Below are 18,527 nucleotides of genomic sequence, written 5' to 3'. Positions count from 1 at the left end.
CATCACTGCAATGTCTTTAACAGATTTCTCTGTGATTGTTGCTATCGCCATTTAGCTGATGTTAAGCTGATATGTTTAGAACACATTTTAAGACATTTCTGTCCAACCAATTACAAAGTGACAGTCAGGTCATAGATAATACACTTGATTAAACGTTTGCATATTCACGAGCGAACTTGCGTTGTTTAGCAGTAAAAACAACGCAAGTTCTCACGTGAATGTGTGCCACTTGTATCGAATGCGTGCCACCGAGCTTTTATCTTGTATCAAGATTTTCACTAAAATATTACTTAAATTGGGTTTGTTTCTTACTAAAACTCTAAAACTCATTAAACAAAAATAAATGACTTTTGTGTTCCACATATGAAAGAATATAATACAGGTTTGGAACAACATGAGGGTGAGGGTGGACTATTCCTTTAAAATCTTTTTTTTGTATTTTTTTTTCTCCAAATTCACACTATCACCAAAAAAAAAGCTATTTGTTTACAGTTACACCTGTGTGTTTTTGGCCTGTGAGACACACTGACAAGTTTCCCGCTTTCATCCGCCATGGTAACGGGTATTTTTCACATTATTTTGGGAAGTAATCCCTCCATTGTGACTGAGTGTACACACCATCCCAATCTCCCTGCAGCTCTGAATGCTCGCAGCTAATTCCCTCACATTAGGCTCAATCATCGTCCATCACTCCAGCCACGCTGAACTACTCTGTGTTGACAGCAACTGTGGGGAATAACGGCCAGCAGATGCCAGTGGAAGCTGAACCCGAGCTGTCTCGACCGGAATGCCACTCATCAGGCTACGGTGGTGCCAGATGCATCTCCCAGCATGCCATGCAGAAAGAATGGCACAAGCCGCATAACTTATCCAGAGCTCATTGCAACCAATTCTCAACTGAGCACCGGCAGAGAGCAGCTTACAGGGAATAAAGCACATTGCTTGACAGAGCAGAGGCAAGGCTATGCTTAACCCGACAAGTGTGCATTTCTTTGCTGTTTTGAAAGCGTGGCTGCTGTTATTTCTAAGTTTGGATTCGCAGTGACTGTAGCAGCAAAAATCTCACACATCTAACATTTACAAGAGTCCTTACTGCACTACATACAAAGAGTGTCTGTATAGCATATTAGTGGAATTATGTACCTGGCATAAACTCATTCATTTAAAGGGAACATGTCATTGTATTTCTTGACCTTTTTAAATAAAAGTTTGATGCACTAGTAAGTAGTAGGGTTGGGAACAGAGAACCGGTTCTTATTGAGAAATGGTTCACTTTAAAAAAAAAAAATAAATAAATAACAGAATCGAATGATTTTCATGACACAAACGTGCAGTCTTTTGCTGATGTGTGACCATTGTTCGATTCCCGAACGAATTACTCTTATGAGTCGGTTCGTTTGAATCCTCAGTGCAAAACAAACACCATGACCAGTGTAGCCTTATACACAAACAAATTACTCTTATAAGGCGGTTCTTTTTAATTTACAGCATAAAACATACACCATTACCAGTTCCCAAAGTCCTCGAGGTGGCGTAGTGACTCGCCTCAATCTGGGTGGCGGAGGACGAATGTCAGTTGCCTCCACACCTGAGACCATCAATCTGCGCATCTTATCACGTGGCTTGCTGAGCGCGTTACCGCGGAGACGTAGCAAGTGTGGAGGCCCATGCTATTCTCCGCAGCATCCATGCACCCCACCGAGAGCGAACCACATTATAGCGACCACGAGGAGGTTACCCCATGTGACTCTCCCCTCCCTAGCAACCGGGCCAATTTGGTTGCTTAGGAGACCTGGCTGGAGTCACTCAGCACATCCTGGATTCGAACTCGCGACACCAGGGGTGGTAGTCAGCATCAATACTTGCTGTATGAGCCGGTTCTTTTGAATCTACTGAACAAAACATACACCATGACCAGTGTAGTCCGATTCCCAAACGAATTACTCTTATGAGCCGGTTCTTTTGAATCTATAGTGCGAAACATACACAATGACCAGTGTAGTCTGATTACTGAACAAACGACGAATGACTCTTATGAGCCGGTTCTTTTGAATCTATAGTGCGAAACATACACAATGACCAGTGTAGTCTGATTACTGAACGAACGATGAATGACTCTTATGAGCCGGTTCTTTTGAATCTATAGTGCGAAACATACACAATGACCAGTGTAGTCTGATTACTGAACAAACGACGAATGACTCTTATGAGCCGGTTCTTTTTTAATCTACAGTGCGAAACATACAACATGACCAGTGTAGTCCAATTAACGAACAAACGACTCTTATGAGCCAGTTCTTTTGAATCTACAGTGCGAAACATATACAATGACCAGTGTAGTCCAATTAACGAACAAACAACGAATGACTCTTATGAGCCAGTTCTTTTGAATCTACAGTGCGAAACATACAATGACCAGTGTAGTCCAATTACCGAACGAACGTCAAATGACTCTTATGAGCCAGTTCTTTTGAATCTACAGTGCGAAACATACAACATGACCAGTGTCGTCCAATTACCGAACGAACGACGAATGACTCTTATAAGCCGGTTCTTTTGAATCTACAGTGCGAAACATACAATGACCAGTGTAGTCCAATTACCGAACGAACGACGAATGACTCTTATGAGCCGGTTCTTTTGAATCTACAGTGCGAAACATATACAATGACCAGTGTAGTCCAATTAACGAACAAACAACGAATGACTCTTATGAGCCAGTTCTTTTGAATCTACAGTGCGAAACATACAACATGACCAGTGTAGTCCAATTACCGAACGAACGACGAATGACTCTTATAAGCCGGTTCTTTTGAATCTACAGTGCGAAACATACAATGACCAGTGTAGTCCAATTACCGAACGAACGACGAATGACTCTTATGAGCCGGTTCTTTTGAATCTACAGTGCGAAACATATACAATGACCAGTGTAGTCCAATTAACGAACAAACAACGAATGACTCTTATGAGCCAGTTCTTTTGAATCTACAGTGCGAAACATACAACATGACTAGTGTAGTCCAATTACTGAACGAACGACGAATGACTCTTATGAGCCGGTTCTTTTGAATCTATAGTGCGAAACATATACAATGACCAGTGTAGTCCAGTTACCGAACGAACGACGAATGACTCTTATGAGCCGGTTCTTTTTGAATCTACAGTGCGAAACATACAACATGACCAGTGTAGTCCAATTAACGAACAAATGACTCTTATGAGCCGGTTCTTTTGAATCTACAGTGCGAAACATATACAATGACCAATGTAGTCCAATTAACGAACAAACAACGAATGACTCTTATGAGCCAGTTCTTTTGAATCTACAGTGCGAAACATACAACATGACCAGTGTAGTCCAATTACCGAACGAACGACGAATGACTCTTATGAGCCAGTTCTTTTGAATCTACAGTGCGAAACATACAACATGACCAGTGTAGTCCAATTACCGAACGAACGACGAATGACTCTTATGAGCCAGTTCTTTTGAATCTATAGTGCGAAACTTACAATGACCAGTGTAGTCCAATTACCGAACGAACGACGAATGATTCTTATGAGCCGGTTCTTTTGAATCTATAGTGCGAAACATATACAATGACCATTGTAGTCCAATTAACGAACGAATGACGAATGACTCGTATGAGCCGGTTTTTTTTTTAATCTACAATGCGAAACATACAACATGACCAGTGTAGTCCAATTAACGAACAAACGACTCTTATGAGCCGGTTCTTTTGAATCTACAGTGCGAAACACTTTTACAAAAAGAAACATATTACGACACATATTTACACTTCAACTCTTATTGATTATTCAGCAACTTGGCCTGCCCTGACGAATGACAATGTGAACTACACCAGTAAGCAGAGGACAAACAATTACAACAAAGGTCATTTACATATACTGTAGAAGTCTTAAAGGGACAGTTAAACAAGTCAATTTAAATCTTTTTTTTTTTTTTTCTCCCAATTTGGAATGCCCAATTCCCAATGTGCTTTTAAGTTCTCGTGGTCGCGTATTGATTCGCCTCAGTCCGGGTGGTGGAGGACGAATCTCAGTTGCCTCCGCATCTGAGACAGTCAACCCGCGCATCTTATCACGTGGCTTGTTGAGCACGTTGCCACGGAGACATAGCGCGAGTGGAGGCTTCACGCCACCCACCGCGGCAACCACGCTCAACTCACCGCGCGCCCCACCGAGAACGAACCACAATATAGCAACCACGAGGAGTTTACCCCATGTGACTCTACCCTCCCTAGCAACCGGGCCAATTTGGTTGCTTAGGAGACCTGGCTGGAGTCACTCAGCACCCCTGGGATTGAACTAGCGAGCTAGCGAACTCCAGGGGTGGTAGCCAGCGTATTTTACCACTGAGCTACCCAGGCCCCTATAAGTCAGTTTAATTCTTAAAGTCAGAGGGTAGGAAATGGTCATGTAAAGCTGTTTTTGATTCTAGAAATCTTGTTAAACATTTTTAATGAACTTCAGGGAAAAAATAATAAGCTACAAAAGCATACAATTTGGGCCTTTAATAGAAGCATACAGTATGTACAATTACATGTAAACTCTTCTACTGTTAAATTATTGAATGAGAAAATTGGCAAGTACTTTCCCATGAACTATAATTCTTGAGCATTGATATTTGGCTCTTACCAGGCAGATCAGAGAAGAGCAGGATGCACTCGTTGAAGCCATTGGCCAGCAGACGGTCTCTGAGCTGCTGTAGAATAGCCACACCGATGCAGAAAGGAAAGGAAGAGTTTCCTAATAACAGAGTGTCCCACAGGTGAAAGATCTTGTGCAGGGGAAACACATCTGGGATAGAAATGGGAAAACAAATGAGTTACTGCAAATGTAGTTTGTAGTTTTCACACTGTAATAGTTAAAAGAGTGCATATGCAGTAGAATCAAATCAGCAACAGAGATTCAGTATACTGATATTATTTGAGAGGAAATGGTGGTCATAAAAAATCAGGACATTCTCTGTTGATGTGTGACTATCAACAGCAGAGCATCTTGAGAACACAATTGAGTTTTTACAGTTTTTACTTGCTGTTTGTAAAGTAACAGACTGCACAATAAGCTTGATGAAACAAAGCTCAATTACAGTCCATCAGTGCTTACTGTTTTGGAAATTTACTGTCTGAAGAAGAACAATTCTTGCACATCCTCATCAAAGACGTAAACAAAACATTTTAAATACTATTAAAGCAAACATCTATAAATTATTACAAAGCATTTTAAAATCACCCCATTAGCTGTATTGTTTGGTCGTTTTAGTATTTAAAAAAAAAAAAAGAAAGAAAAACATCAAAATGGGTGAATCTCACAAAATCTGTCAAGAATATGTCTGCAAAAAAACAACAAAAAAAAAACAACATGAACATGAAGCACATTTTAAGACTATCAAGATGCGAAAAATCTCATATTCATTACCGTAATGCAAAAAACGATCCTATACTTTAAACTGCGAATAGTATTTACACTTCACAGAAGTGAAGTAAACGCTAACATTTTACAATAAGTTTGTTTTTGATAACATTAGTTAACTACATTAGCTTATGTGAACAATGAACAATACTTTACAGCTTATTAATGACCTATTACTCTTAATGTTAATTTCAACATATACTAATATATTTTTTTAATTAAAAGTTGTAAACATTAATAGTTAATGCATTATGAACTTATATATTTTCATAAATTAATATGAACCAAGATTAATAAATGTAAAAAACATTTTGATCATTGTTAGTTCATGATACCTATTGCATTTACTAAAGTTAACAAACAGAACCTTACTGTAAAGTGTTATTAAAGTGAAATAATAATATAAAAGTACAAATCACTGAATTACATTAATGAGTAATTGTCCTGATTTTAATTTTAAAAAGTGCATTACAGTACAATGTCATTAGATTGAGAATCTAATTAGAATTAGTAAAACATCTGGACACATTACAGTAATGAAAATGAGGTTATCGTAGTATCACAATGCAAAAACAACGCTCTTTAATAGGTTAAAAAAATAGGCTTCATTTTCATTATGAAAAATATTAGGGCTGTCAAATTAACACGTAAATTCAGTGTGATTAATTATATAAAAAATAACGCATTAAAAAATTAAGGCATTCAATCATGTCCCTGGACTGTAATAAGGAAGATTCCTGAGCAATTCAAGGTTGAAGTACCACCTGTTTCCTCCAGGGGGCAGTAAGCAAACCTTCAGCTGTATAGGCAATTCGCAGCCGGAACAAACCAACCCTTCAGCAGACAGCACAACACGAGGAGGCGTTTAAAATACAGCTTGATGGAGCACAAATCCGAATTCAATTATCTCAAGACGTGTTTTTCTAAGTATTAAACTACGTTTAACTTGACACAGCGACCTAAAAATGGTATGTTTATGACGCGACGCAACCAAACTGACGCCCCAAAAGCATCTGTCTGATGCAGGCATACATTGACGCGTCCTGAAACAAGCCCTCATAAGAAATCTCGGACTGATTGACAAATTCAATTGCAAAATGGATTGCTCTGAATGTAGGCCAGTGATTGGCTTATGTTCAATAATATGCAAATAAACAATACATTGGATTCTAAAGCCACTTTTGTTTTGTCTTATCAATACTTAACTCCTCTGCCACAATAATGTAATGCATTTGAATGATCTGAATACTATTTTTTTTATTATATATATATATATATATATATATATATATATATATATATATATATATATATATATATATATATATATATATATATACACCGATCAGCCACAACATTAAAACCACCTGCCTAATATTGTGTAGGTCCCCCTCGTGCCACCAAAACAGTGCACACCGCATCACAGAATAGCATCCAGAGGTGCTATTCTTCTCACCACAATTGTACAGAGTGGTTATCTGAGTTACTGTAGACTTTGTCAGCTCTAACCAGTCTGACCATTCTCTGTTGAACTCTCTCATCAACAAGGTGTTTCTGTCCAGGGTTATTCCACCAAATATTGATTTCTGAACTCTTCCTAAGTTAAAACATTAATATTGTGTTGTTTAAAAATGAATATGAACTTGTTTTCTTTGCATTATTCGAGGTCTGAAAACACTGCATCTGTTTTGTTATTTTGACCAGTTGTCATTTTCTGCAAATAACTGCTCTAAATGACAATATTTTTATTTGGAATTTGGAAGAAATGTTGTCAGTAGTTTATAGAATAAAACAAAAATGTTCATTTTACTCAAACACATACCTATAGATAGTGAATCCAGAGAAACTTATCATTTTGCAGTGGTCTCTTAATTTCCAGAGCTGTATATGTAATATATATATATATATATATATATATATAATTTAATCATTATATATTGAATTATTGTTATTTGAGGGGCTTACTCAGCAAACATTTATATAAGAGATTAATTCGATTAATTAATTTGCACACCATGTAATTAATTCGATTAACATTTTTAATCGATTGACAGCCCTACAAAATATTATTTCTTACTTTTTTTCCTTTTGATTTTGGGGCGAAATATGACCATGACATGTTTTTGCGAGATCATTCACTCATATCATCATAACACTGTGCTGCTTTCATTGTAAATGAACATAAAATAGATAAAGGTTACCCTCAGCTATAGGTCAGCATTTATTCACTGATACTTACGGGTAAACATTGTAAGAAACCATGGGATTGCGTACAGCTGAAAGGAACAGAAAGAAAAAAAAGAACATTCAGTCTAGCACAAAAGCTATTTGTACATGAGCAACACTTTGATTAATATGAATAAACAGCACGGGTCCTTTTGTATATTCCCAATCACACACACCACAGTGACTGTGAAATTCAGCAGAGGAAACCTGTTTGCAATTCAGGCCTTTGCTTGACATCCCTGTGTGAAGTGTGAAATGTGAAATGTGAGGGTGTGTGTGTGGGTGTGTAATGAACAGCCGACATTCTCCCGTCTTTTTCTCTCCCTGTCTCCCACTAGCACCTGTTCCAATACTGCTTCTTTTCCCATGCTTGTGCTTGGTTGCAGTTGGGTAGGATGTGTAATCCATTTCGGCAGTTGATTGGTGGCTCAGCCTCAGGGAAGCTAAAGGAAAATGATGGGCGGGTTTCAGTCTAGCCAGCTCAAGATCCCTGCTGGGAAGAGCTCCATCTCTGTGTGATAGACTGACCGCTGTTAAACATGACAGCAGCTGTTGTGTACGAGTTTGTTCCTCTCAAGTTAAAGGTATAGTTCACCCAAAAATGTAAAAAAAATTATGTAATTGTTACTTTCATGTCGTTCCAAACCCGTGTGACCTTCTTTCTTCCGTGGAATATAAAAGCTGAATTTTTTATGAATATCATGGCCGCTCTTTTACATATAATAAGTAAATGGTGACTGGGACTAAAAAGCACCATAAAAGTATCCTAAAAGGAGTCCATACAATACGAAGCCATGCCTTAGCTTTTCTTGGCACATTCATGAGAGTTTACGAAAAAAGTAACAATATCAGATTCATAGACGAATCATTGTTTTAAGCTGGATGAATCAGTTGATTTAGTTCACAACCCCAGGCTGAACGATTCGTTCATGAATCAGACTGATCCATTTCTCTTGTTTAACTCACTGATTCGGCTGCAGTGGTTAACAGCTCACTGTGAAAAGGAAATATTATCAGTGAATAACGACTTAAATTTAATAGCGCATAAGTTTAAAAAACAAAAATTTATATATATATATATATATATATATATATATATATATATATATATATATATATATATATATATATATATATATATTGCACATAAGTCATATGGACCACTTTTATGTTGTTTTGTTTTGGTCATTTTTTAAGCTTGACAGCCCCAGTCCACATCCACTTTCATTATATGGAAAAGAGTGGCCAGGATATTCCTAAATATTCCGCCTTTTGTTTTTCACAAAAGAAACAAAGTCATACTCTATGGTTTGGAATGACATGAGGGTGAGTAAATGATTACAGAATTTTCATTTTCAGGTTTACTATTTCTTTAAGAGGCATGCATGATGGGAAAAGGTCCAAAATGACAACTTGACACCAAATATACAGTCTTAAAGGGATAGTTCACCTACAAATGAAAATTCTCTCATCATTTACTCACCCTCATGCAGTCCCAGATGTGCATAACTTTCTTCTGCTGAACACAAATGAAGATTTTTAGAGGAATATTTCAGCTCTGCAGGTCCACACAATGCAAGTAAATGGTGGCCAGAACTTTGAAGCTCCAGAAAGCACATAAAAGCAGCATAAAATTAATCCATACGACTCCAATGGTTTAATCCATGTCTTCTGAAGCGATCCAGTTGGTTTGGGGTGAGAACAGACCAAAATCTAACTTCTATTTCATTGTACATCTTGCCATTGCAGTCTCTAGGCACAATGATGATTTCAAGTTTGATTACACTTCTATTGTTTAACCCATGCGCAGAGCGTTAGATGTGCCATAGGAAGTGTAATCGAGCTTGAAATCATGATCGCCAAGGAGACTGCTGTCAAGATGGACAGTGAAAAAGGAGTTACATTTCAGTCTGTTCCCACCCAAACCAACTGGATCACTTCAGAAGGCATTGTATGGCACTACAAGAGCTGAAAAATTCTAAAAAATCTTTGTTTGTATTCTGCAGAATACATTTTTGGATGAACTATCCCTTTAAAGACAATGTCATCAACAATATAATCATACAAATTAACACAAGAGAATAAACCCCACCCTTGAATACATCAATGATTTCATCATTAACAAATATTGAAATGAAATGATGTGTGCTATTTTGCCTGAGAAACTTTGTGGATGTTTCGAGAGGAAAGCAAAATAAAATCGGTTAGTTTTGGCCAAATAATGCAGAGCTATACAACATTATCAGAATGCCAACATGAAACAGGACAGGAAACTAGGTCACTTTGCTGAGAATTTCAGGCCTTCCAAAGCCAAATATAATAACACTCATTGAGAAATTATTATACCGATCCAAATCCACTATTAACTTCAGCAAATATGAATTTAAGCCTCATAGACAGTTTTATAACAACAAGAAAAGTCAAGTGAAGATCAAATATTATCCCAGCTATAATGAAAATTAAAACGACAACTGTGAGAAGAAACAGCAATCGCTTGAAACGTACAAATGAAATGTAGGTATTGTGACAAACCTAACTTGCCCTGATTAACGGTACGTGGAGCATAGCCAGTTATAACAGCAGTAATTAAAATGTAGAAATCTTAAAGGAACCGTAGCAAAAATTGTGTTCAATTCTAAGGGTCAGAGAGAGGCTGGATAATGGTCTTTTAAAACTAAATTATGACTGTTGTGGTAGACATTGGGAAAAGAATACAAAAAATCTACAGTTTAGAAGGCTGATTCTCACGAAACCTGTTAAGAAATAATCCTGGTCCTATATTACTCCAAAATAAAAAAATAAAAAATAGAAATTATATTTTTCATGGAGAAAAAGAAGCCTATTTTATCCCCCAAAACTCATTACCGTAATGCAAACAAGATGGTAATCCTAACTATTATTATATTATTTAAATTTTGGAGTATTTAAACATCATTCTAGTACTCCCTTTATACTGCCTGTCATTTTCACTGCTTTTAATTTAAACACCTTACATTGGGGGGCCTGGGTAGCTCAGCAAGTAAAGACGCTGACTACCATACCTGGAGTCGTGAGTTTGAATCCAGAGTGTGCTGAGTGACTCCAGCCAGGTCTCCTAAGCAACCAAATTGGCCCGGTTGCTAGGGTGGGTAGAGTCACATTGGGCTAACCTCCTCGTGGTCGCTATAATGTGGTTCACTCTCAGTGGGGCACGTGGTGAGCTGTGTATGGATGCCACGGAGAATAGCATGAAGCCTCCACACGCACTACGTCTCCGCGGTAATTCGCTCAACAAGCCACATGATAAGATGCGCGGATTGACGTCTCAGACGTGGAGGCAACTGAGATTCATTATCCGCCACTCGGATTGAGGTAAATCACTATACTAGCACAAGGACTTGGAGCGCATTGGGAATTGGGCATTCCAAATTGGGGAGAAAAGGGGAAATTACGCAGAAGACGGTCCCTTTTAAAAAAGGTGACGTTGGATTGTACAGACAAGAAATGTAAAATGTACTGGGAATCATGGCAAGGTTAAGTGTATACTGTACAATAGTCTGTATATAACAGTCTATACAACTATCTGTATATAACAGCAATAGATTATATCCTCTCATAGTCTGCATATTCTTGTTTATTCTTGTAACTACAACAAAAGAGACTGAACAGCACATCGGCTCACTACACTGCATCAGATACAGATTCAACATTTATTCCCATAACAAAACTCCCCACACTTTCCCACACATTCCCTTAAGAATTATTCCCACATCTTTTAATTGGATGAACAAATTTAGAGGTTTGTTCTCTGGATTTGTCTGTGGGGGTCAGCTTTCCATCAGTGTACTGAGACGCCATCCCAGTGTTTGAAAAAGAAGGATCCAGTGTGTGTGTGTGTGTGTGTGTAGAAAGCTTGGCAAGTGCTCAAATCTCAGGGTTATCTGTGTGTGTGAGCAGCCCATCAATGACATGACTAACAGCCAACCTGATGTCTGACAAGGATGTGAACGTACAGATATACTCAGTCACTTTGGAGACGATTTGCCTTCAAAAACAAGCAACTGCACATGTGATCAAATGCATTATAGCTCTGTTAGGTCTCAGACTATTAACAATTCAAATGGAAGACTTCAAAGTTGATTGAAACACATCTTACTAATTACAGTACCTCTGATGATTAAGGATTGATTCATTTGATGACCACTTGAAAGAGCTTCCCTCATTAGTGGTACTTACTAAGTAAAGGGATCACTAATATTATTGCTCATACTTGATTTTAGGGATTTGAATAAACCTATACCCTTAATTATTAAACTTTAGCATGTAACTTGTCCCATGTGGCAAGGTGTGCTACTACTTTTCTAAGAGCTCACATCTTAATAAATAACTTTGTCTTATAATCTTCCTGAGAGATGCGGTGAAGGGGAAAGACTTTCAGTGAACTGCAACTGTTCCTCACATAATGCTATCGTATGGCTTCAGAAGACTTGGAAAAAAGCACATGAGTCATATAGACTGCTTTTATAACTTTAACCCCTTAAACATGCCTTTTTGGGCTGCTGCCTAACATTTTTCACACTCAAATTTAAAAGCTCACCATTCACACATACTGTGGACTAATTGCAAAAAATGTGTCTCATTTTCAGAAAACCCCACAAATTAAAAAAAAGACTCCAATTATTCATAAACAATATTGTATGCGTTTATACTATTATGAGCGACAAAAAGGTTTTGGTTTTGTCCTAACTTTGTAAACATGTAATTCTTGTTATGTTCACTCTATCACACTTTGAAAGTCTTATTTCATTTCACTAGATGGCAGCAAGCACTAGAAAAAATATTTTTTCTCTATCACATTCCTTCACAATATACAGATCTGAAATGTAGGTGGCGCTGGCGCTCTAATGCATTTTAGCCCTCAAAGATGTGCTCGACCATAGACATTCACTCTTATTTTCAGTTCAATCACCACCCTCGTTATTTCATCAAATCTCATGTCGGCCTCTGAGTGGACTAGAAGCTCAATCTAGGTGTCATTAAACAGCTGAGATCCTCGCCTTTGTGGTATGTATGTATGTATATATGTATATATATATATATATATATATATATATATATATATATATATATATATATATATATATATATAAATCATCAATAGTCGAAAACATGATTTGTTTAGCATGCATTTCCCTCTGGATGATATATTTTGTTCTGGACATCTAAGATATAACATTGGATTATTCAACCAAGCAAGCTCACAAGTAAAAAATGGCAAATTGTTTTGAAAACTGCCTAAGGTAAGAGCAGATATGTAAGCGCAGCGTAGTTCTAGCGGGAAGACTAGCAGCTGTACATCAGGTAACTCCTTGCCAATCATATGTAAGCCATTGCTTTATAAGTCTGCTCACAATCTATCACATTGCGGTTTCAGTGTGCTAACACGACAACCTCCACCACCCCACTGCCACCAGTTGAGTCCCGTCCTGCACGGGGGTAGGCTCCTCGCCCCTGCCTCCTATCTCCGGCAGGATCTGATGGTTCCGAGTACAACTTCTTCGGCCCGCCAGACGGGGCTTACGCCAAAGAGAGACACTACATTCCTGTTTTATATTCATCAAATAAATGTAATCTAAAACGTCACTCAAATCTGCAAGTCTTACTGATAGAAATAATGTTTCTGGCTACTTGGGCTTACAGCAGCAATGATCGGCAAATAAAAGAGACATTTGTATTTGATGACTTCCTGAAATCATATTTCACTTTGTGATTCTTTTGAAAATCTTTCAAACTGTGGTATTAGGGCAACAAAAATAACTGTATAATCACAGTCCTGTGAATGAGAGTTTTCATTTGATATATGAATTGTCCATTAAGGTGCTATGTCAAAGAATTTTATAGTCATATTCATATTTCTACCCCATTACCTCTAGGGGGCGCAAATTTGCGATGTGAATTATTTTAGGCCTTATTTTGTTATTTTATGTAACATAAATGGAAAAGTGATGATATTCTCTGAAAAAATCAGATTCTAAGCTTGCAAATGATATCTCATATGCATGACTTCTCTATATGGGGACATTTTAAGAGTAAACTGTTTTTGCGATATAAAGCCCCCATTTGGACCCGCTGGCCGGTCCATAGAGTTTAAGGGGTAATCATGTTTTTTGGATCTTGACAGCTGTGGTCACTGTGAACTGTTCTTGAATGGAAAAAAACAGCATGAAGTTTCCTAAAAAATTCTCCTTTGGTGTCCAAAAGAAAACATAACGGGACTGGAAAGACATGAGGGTGAATACATGATTATGAATGTATTGTTCGGTGACCAATAACCTTTAAAACATTCATCTCAGTATGAAACTTACATCTGGTATGAATCCAATCTCGTTGAGGTGATTGCTAAGCTCGGGATCATGGAATGCAATCATCTGTGAGAAGACAGTCAGATATTCTAAAAATAAAAGAGAATAAGAACATTCAGGCATTTCCACTCAGGCCTGAAACACTTTGCCACCGTTATACCTGCGACAGGACAAACACTCAGCTCAAAGCTCACTCAGTGAACAAAACAGAGCAATTCTGGCCCTGAAGTGCTGACAGCTGAGTTAGCAAACTCAAACAACAAACATGCCCAAATGTCACGCTGCAGAAATCCTTTTAGTGTGTACGGCTGTAATCACTGTAGTGGAACGGCCGTAAACAGCTGCAAAACAAGCATGCACATGCAAACTGCTGCACGCGACTCCTGGATGTTGTAAATTGTTGAAATGTGGGAATTTTTTTAGCCTATAATGCAAATCAAACCCAAGTTCAGTACTGTGGTTGTATGCTTTTTAAAAGGTCTGAGAGAAAGGCTATCTTACCTTGTATTACATGAGAATTGTCCTTCAGGAAAAAGTTGTACAGATATTTGGGGATGAAGGCTGACATGCATGCATACGCAAGAGCTATAGGAGGAAAAATAGAAATAAGACTTCACTAGAACAATGTAAGTCACTTAATATCAGAAAGAACACTTAAAAGGGTCATTTTTAAAGCCTTCAGAAACTATACCTTCATTGTTGAAATTTAGATACAGGAAAGGTGCACAAAGTGAATCCAATCCTAAAGCAAAAACATCCAATGAGAGACATCAACATACTGGTTAAACATGTATGAATCTCACATAAACACTCGAAAAAACAAAATCAGAAGAAAAACATTGGAAATTATGGTTGCACTTTATAATAAGGTTACATTTGTTAACATTAGTAAATGCTTTAGGTATCATTAACTAATAATGAACAATATATTATAACAATATTGATTAATCTTAGTTAAAGGAATGTTCCGGGTTCAGTACAAATTTAGCTCAATCAGCAGCATTTGTGGCATAATGTTGATTGCCATGAAAATTATTTTTGACTTGCCCCACCTTTCTTTAAAAAAAGCAAAAATCTGGGATACAGTGCGGCACTTACAATGGAAGTGAATGGGGCCAATCCGTAAACATAAAAATACTCACTGTTTCAAAAGTATAGCCACAAGACGTAAACAATATGTGTATTAACATGGTTGTAGTGTAATAAAATCACTTACTAATAATTTCTGTTTAAAGTTAACTCTGTTGCTATGATGATGTAATGCCAACAAACCCTAAAACCCTAAAATGACTGTAAAAATGACAAATTTAAACAACTTTACAGCTCAAATAATACACAAGTTTTAACAGAAGAATGAATGTAATTGCTTGTATAAAATTTTAAGCTTCACATTTCTGCCTTTAAACCCTCCAGAATTTGGCCCCATTGACTTCCATTGTAAATGTTTCACTGTAACCTTGATTTTTGCTTTTTCCAAAGAAAAGGAGGGACGAGTCGAAATGAATTTTTTTGGTAATCAACATTATGCCACAAATGCTGTCGATTGAGCTTAACTTATATTGAACCCAGAATATTTCTTTAATGTTAATTTTTAAAAATATAATTGCGCATTATTAGTTCAAAACTAATATTAGCACATATAACTTCAAATTAAAAGTATTCGTATATGTTGCAATTAACATTAGCCAAGATTAATAAGTGGTGTAATATTACTGTTTATTGTTAGGTCATGTTAACTAATGTTAACCAATGTAACCTTATATTAAAGTGTTACCAAATTATATATGGCTTAAAGAAAATGAAGCCTATTTTTAAGGCAATATTGCCTTACAAATAGGCTTCATTTTCTTTACAATTTTTATTGTATAGTCTATTATTTGTTGTACTGTAATTTATGCTTATTTTAATTAACAAATGTATTACTAAAATATTTTTACTTTGATTATACAACAGTTTGCATTTGGCAGACATTTTAATCCAGAGCAGTGTCAGAAATTAACTTTTTCCATAAAACGGCAATAACTGCCCCCTTGATTTCATTCTCAAGAGTATTTTACGTTTATAAGGGCTATTTTTCTTCTAAACATATAAAACATATACTGAGTCCTTCTTTTATTCAAATACTTTAATGTTATTTATTCATTTACAAAAATACTCAATCTGAATAATTAGGCTGAGAATGTATATTACCTCCTACACAAAAAATCCAATCAACAACAAATAATATTTTATGTGCCAATGTCTATAACTAGGCTTAGAATAGAATATTAAGAACTATTTCGGATGTTTTAAATAAAACTTGTGAATAAATCTTTTCCCCCCTCACATTTTGGGGCATTTCAGGGGCATTTTTGTCACTTTTGGGGGTATTTTTGCCACAAGCCCCCCTACATTTCTGACCCTGATCCAAAGTGACCTACAGTGTACTCATCATACTCAAACCCGTACCCATATACGATATGTGTAAAGCTGCAAGATCCTCTGCCCCACATGTGTCTTTGGTGACATCAAGTGGCAGGATTGAAAAACTGTGCGTATGGCACCACCCAGCTGTTCCTCAGTCACCTTGCCAGTAGACCAGGTCAGGATGAGACACCACCCAGGCCTTCAGCACCCGTCTGAACTTGATGTGACCCTGAGGTGACGACAGCAGCTCATCATACTGATGACAGCGAGGAATATCCACTTCGATCTGTGCGACAAACCACAACAAAATAAAGGCTGAACGACATTCTAAAAGAAACTACCCAGTATGCACCCTTAAATAAACTCAGATGAGTAGCTGGATGGGTCATCAATGGTTTTGACCACCAAATCTTTTGAAATATTCAGCAGTGGATAGTCAAATCTTAACAGGGCTTCAAGGTGAAGTGAGGCACTCGGCAAACAAAGTGAATTATTCAAAAGACTGATCAATTATTCAGTACTTCAATAACTTTAATCAGTTCCAAGACTATTAAAGACATGGAAAGGATTTTCACCTGTCTGTCAGTGGGGATGGGCGTGTCCTTATCGATGCTGTCGTATTTTGATTGGATATCTCCCTGTGGAAGTATACAAACTGATTTGAATACTAAAGCTGTGAAAACTATTAACGTAGTCAGCATTTAAAACTTTGCTGTGCAACATACCGTGATTAATATTTCAATGCATAACGTTACTGCTTAAGAGTGAAATGTGCATTGGATTTATGTCAACATTTGATTCGTTGTGCACATTCTGCAAATAAAATAAAAACACTCAAGAATCAATAGCCCATTAATGATAAAGAAAATGCCAGCCTTGCTTTTTAGTTGCCAAATATATTGACAAGGCTCAAAAGAAAATTAAGTTAATCAGTCTAGAGTAAAATGAGGCATAAGACATTAAATGCCGAGAGCTTTCAATCTATATCTTGGCAATCAAGGTGTATAAATAAATAGTATTGCTTACCTCAACTCCCAGTAAAGCAGCCCAGGCCAGACCTCTGAGAAGTGGAGGAACATCCACTCTCGCCTCCTTCCAAATCTGAATCTTCTTGTATGGGTACGCCTAAGAATAAACAACAAACGTCCACATCGTATTAGTACACATTATGAGATAATAGGAGTCACACCATTAAACCACATTTCAACTATATTGAGCTGAATCTCTTAGTTAAAGAGTTGCATGTTTAGCTCAACCGACAGCATTTGTGGCATAATGTTGATTACCTATAATCAACTCGTCCCTCTTTATTTAAGGAACTTATAATGGAAGTGAATGGGGCCAGTCCATAAACATTACACACTGTTTCAAAAGTAAAGCCAAAGGACGTAAACATTATACATGTTAACATGATTTTAGTGCAATAAAACTGCTTACTAACCTTATCTGTGTAAAGTTGTAAGCAATATTACAACCTTGTTGGTAAACCCGGTAATCTGGTAACAAACGGCGTATACTGTAACGCCAGCAAAGCCCTGATGTTATCACACTAAAATCACGTTAACATGTATGTTTACATCTCGTGGCTAAACAGTTCTTCTGAAACAATGTGTATTTGAATGTTTATGGACTGGCCCCATTCACTTCCATTGTAAGTGTAAATTGATTTCATCATGTGTGAGAGTGTGTCTGAGTGTGAAAATCACCTTGAGCAGTCTGTCGAAGAGGACAATGCGTGTGAGCTGGTACTCAGTGTCTCTCTCTCGGATAATGAGCGGCAGTGTGACAGTGGCTGATAGTTCATTACTGCTGTTCGACTGAGGCAGACTGGATTGCCTGCGGGACCATCACACAGGCACAACACAATACTTACAGACCCCACTACTTTTTTTTTTTTTTTTTTAAGAAATGATAACATGTCTTCTTCCCTGAAGGAAAAACGAATACAACTATGCACTTCTTTTGGGATTTTATGTTTTTTAGATCTTATTTGCATATACATTTCTCGAATTCACTAATTATTGCAAAATATATGCAAATAAGCGAATTTATTTAACTTTAAAAACAGTAAAAACCTTTACTTCTATAAGTTGAAACATAAAGAAAACATGAGAA

The 18,527-nt window shown here is 37.1% G+C and overlaps 1 protein-coding gene across 1 annotated transcript in view; it reads right to left on the bottom strand.

Annotated features, from left to right (window-relative positions):
* The window catches only part of tbck (TBC1 domain containing kinase), a 79,304-nt gene that overhangs the window by 40,381 nt on the left and 20,396 nt on the right, over nt 1-18,527 (bottom strand). Inside the window, exons 14-22 of the mRNA XM_051703263.1 lie at nt 18,119-18,248; nt 17,439-17,537; nt 16,988-17,050; nt 16,572-16,698; nt 14,698-14,748; nt 14,508-14,591; nt 14,010-14,095; nt 7,679-7,715; nt 4,663-4,824 (exon numbers count right to left, since the gene is read on the bottom strand). Coding sequence (XP_051559223.1) covers nt 4,663-4,824; nt 7,679-7,715; nt 14,010-14,095; nt 14,508-14,591; nt 14,698-14,748; nt 16,572-16,698; nt 16,988-17,050; nt 17,439-17,537; nt 18,119-18,248 — 839 coding nt within the window. The remainder of the gene's footprint in view (nt 1-4,662; nt 4,825-7,678; nt 7,716-14,009; nt 14,096-14,507; nt 14,592-14,697; nt 14,749-16,571; nt 16,699-16,987; nt 17,051-17,438; nt 17,538-18,118; nt 18,249-18,527) is intronic.

This window comes from Myxocyprinus asiaticus, chromosome 7 (genome assembly GCF_019703515.2).
Source record: "Myxocyprinus asiaticus isolate MX2 ecotype Aquarium Trade chromosome 7, UBuf_Myxa_2, whole genome shotgun sequence".
In the NCBI taxonomy this organism is placed as follows: domain Eukaryota; kingdom Metazoa; phylum Chordata; class Actinopteri; order Cypriniformes; family Catostomidae; genus Myxocyprinus; species Myxocyprinus asiaticus.
This window is presented reverse-complemented; position numbering and strand designations above follow the sequence as displayed.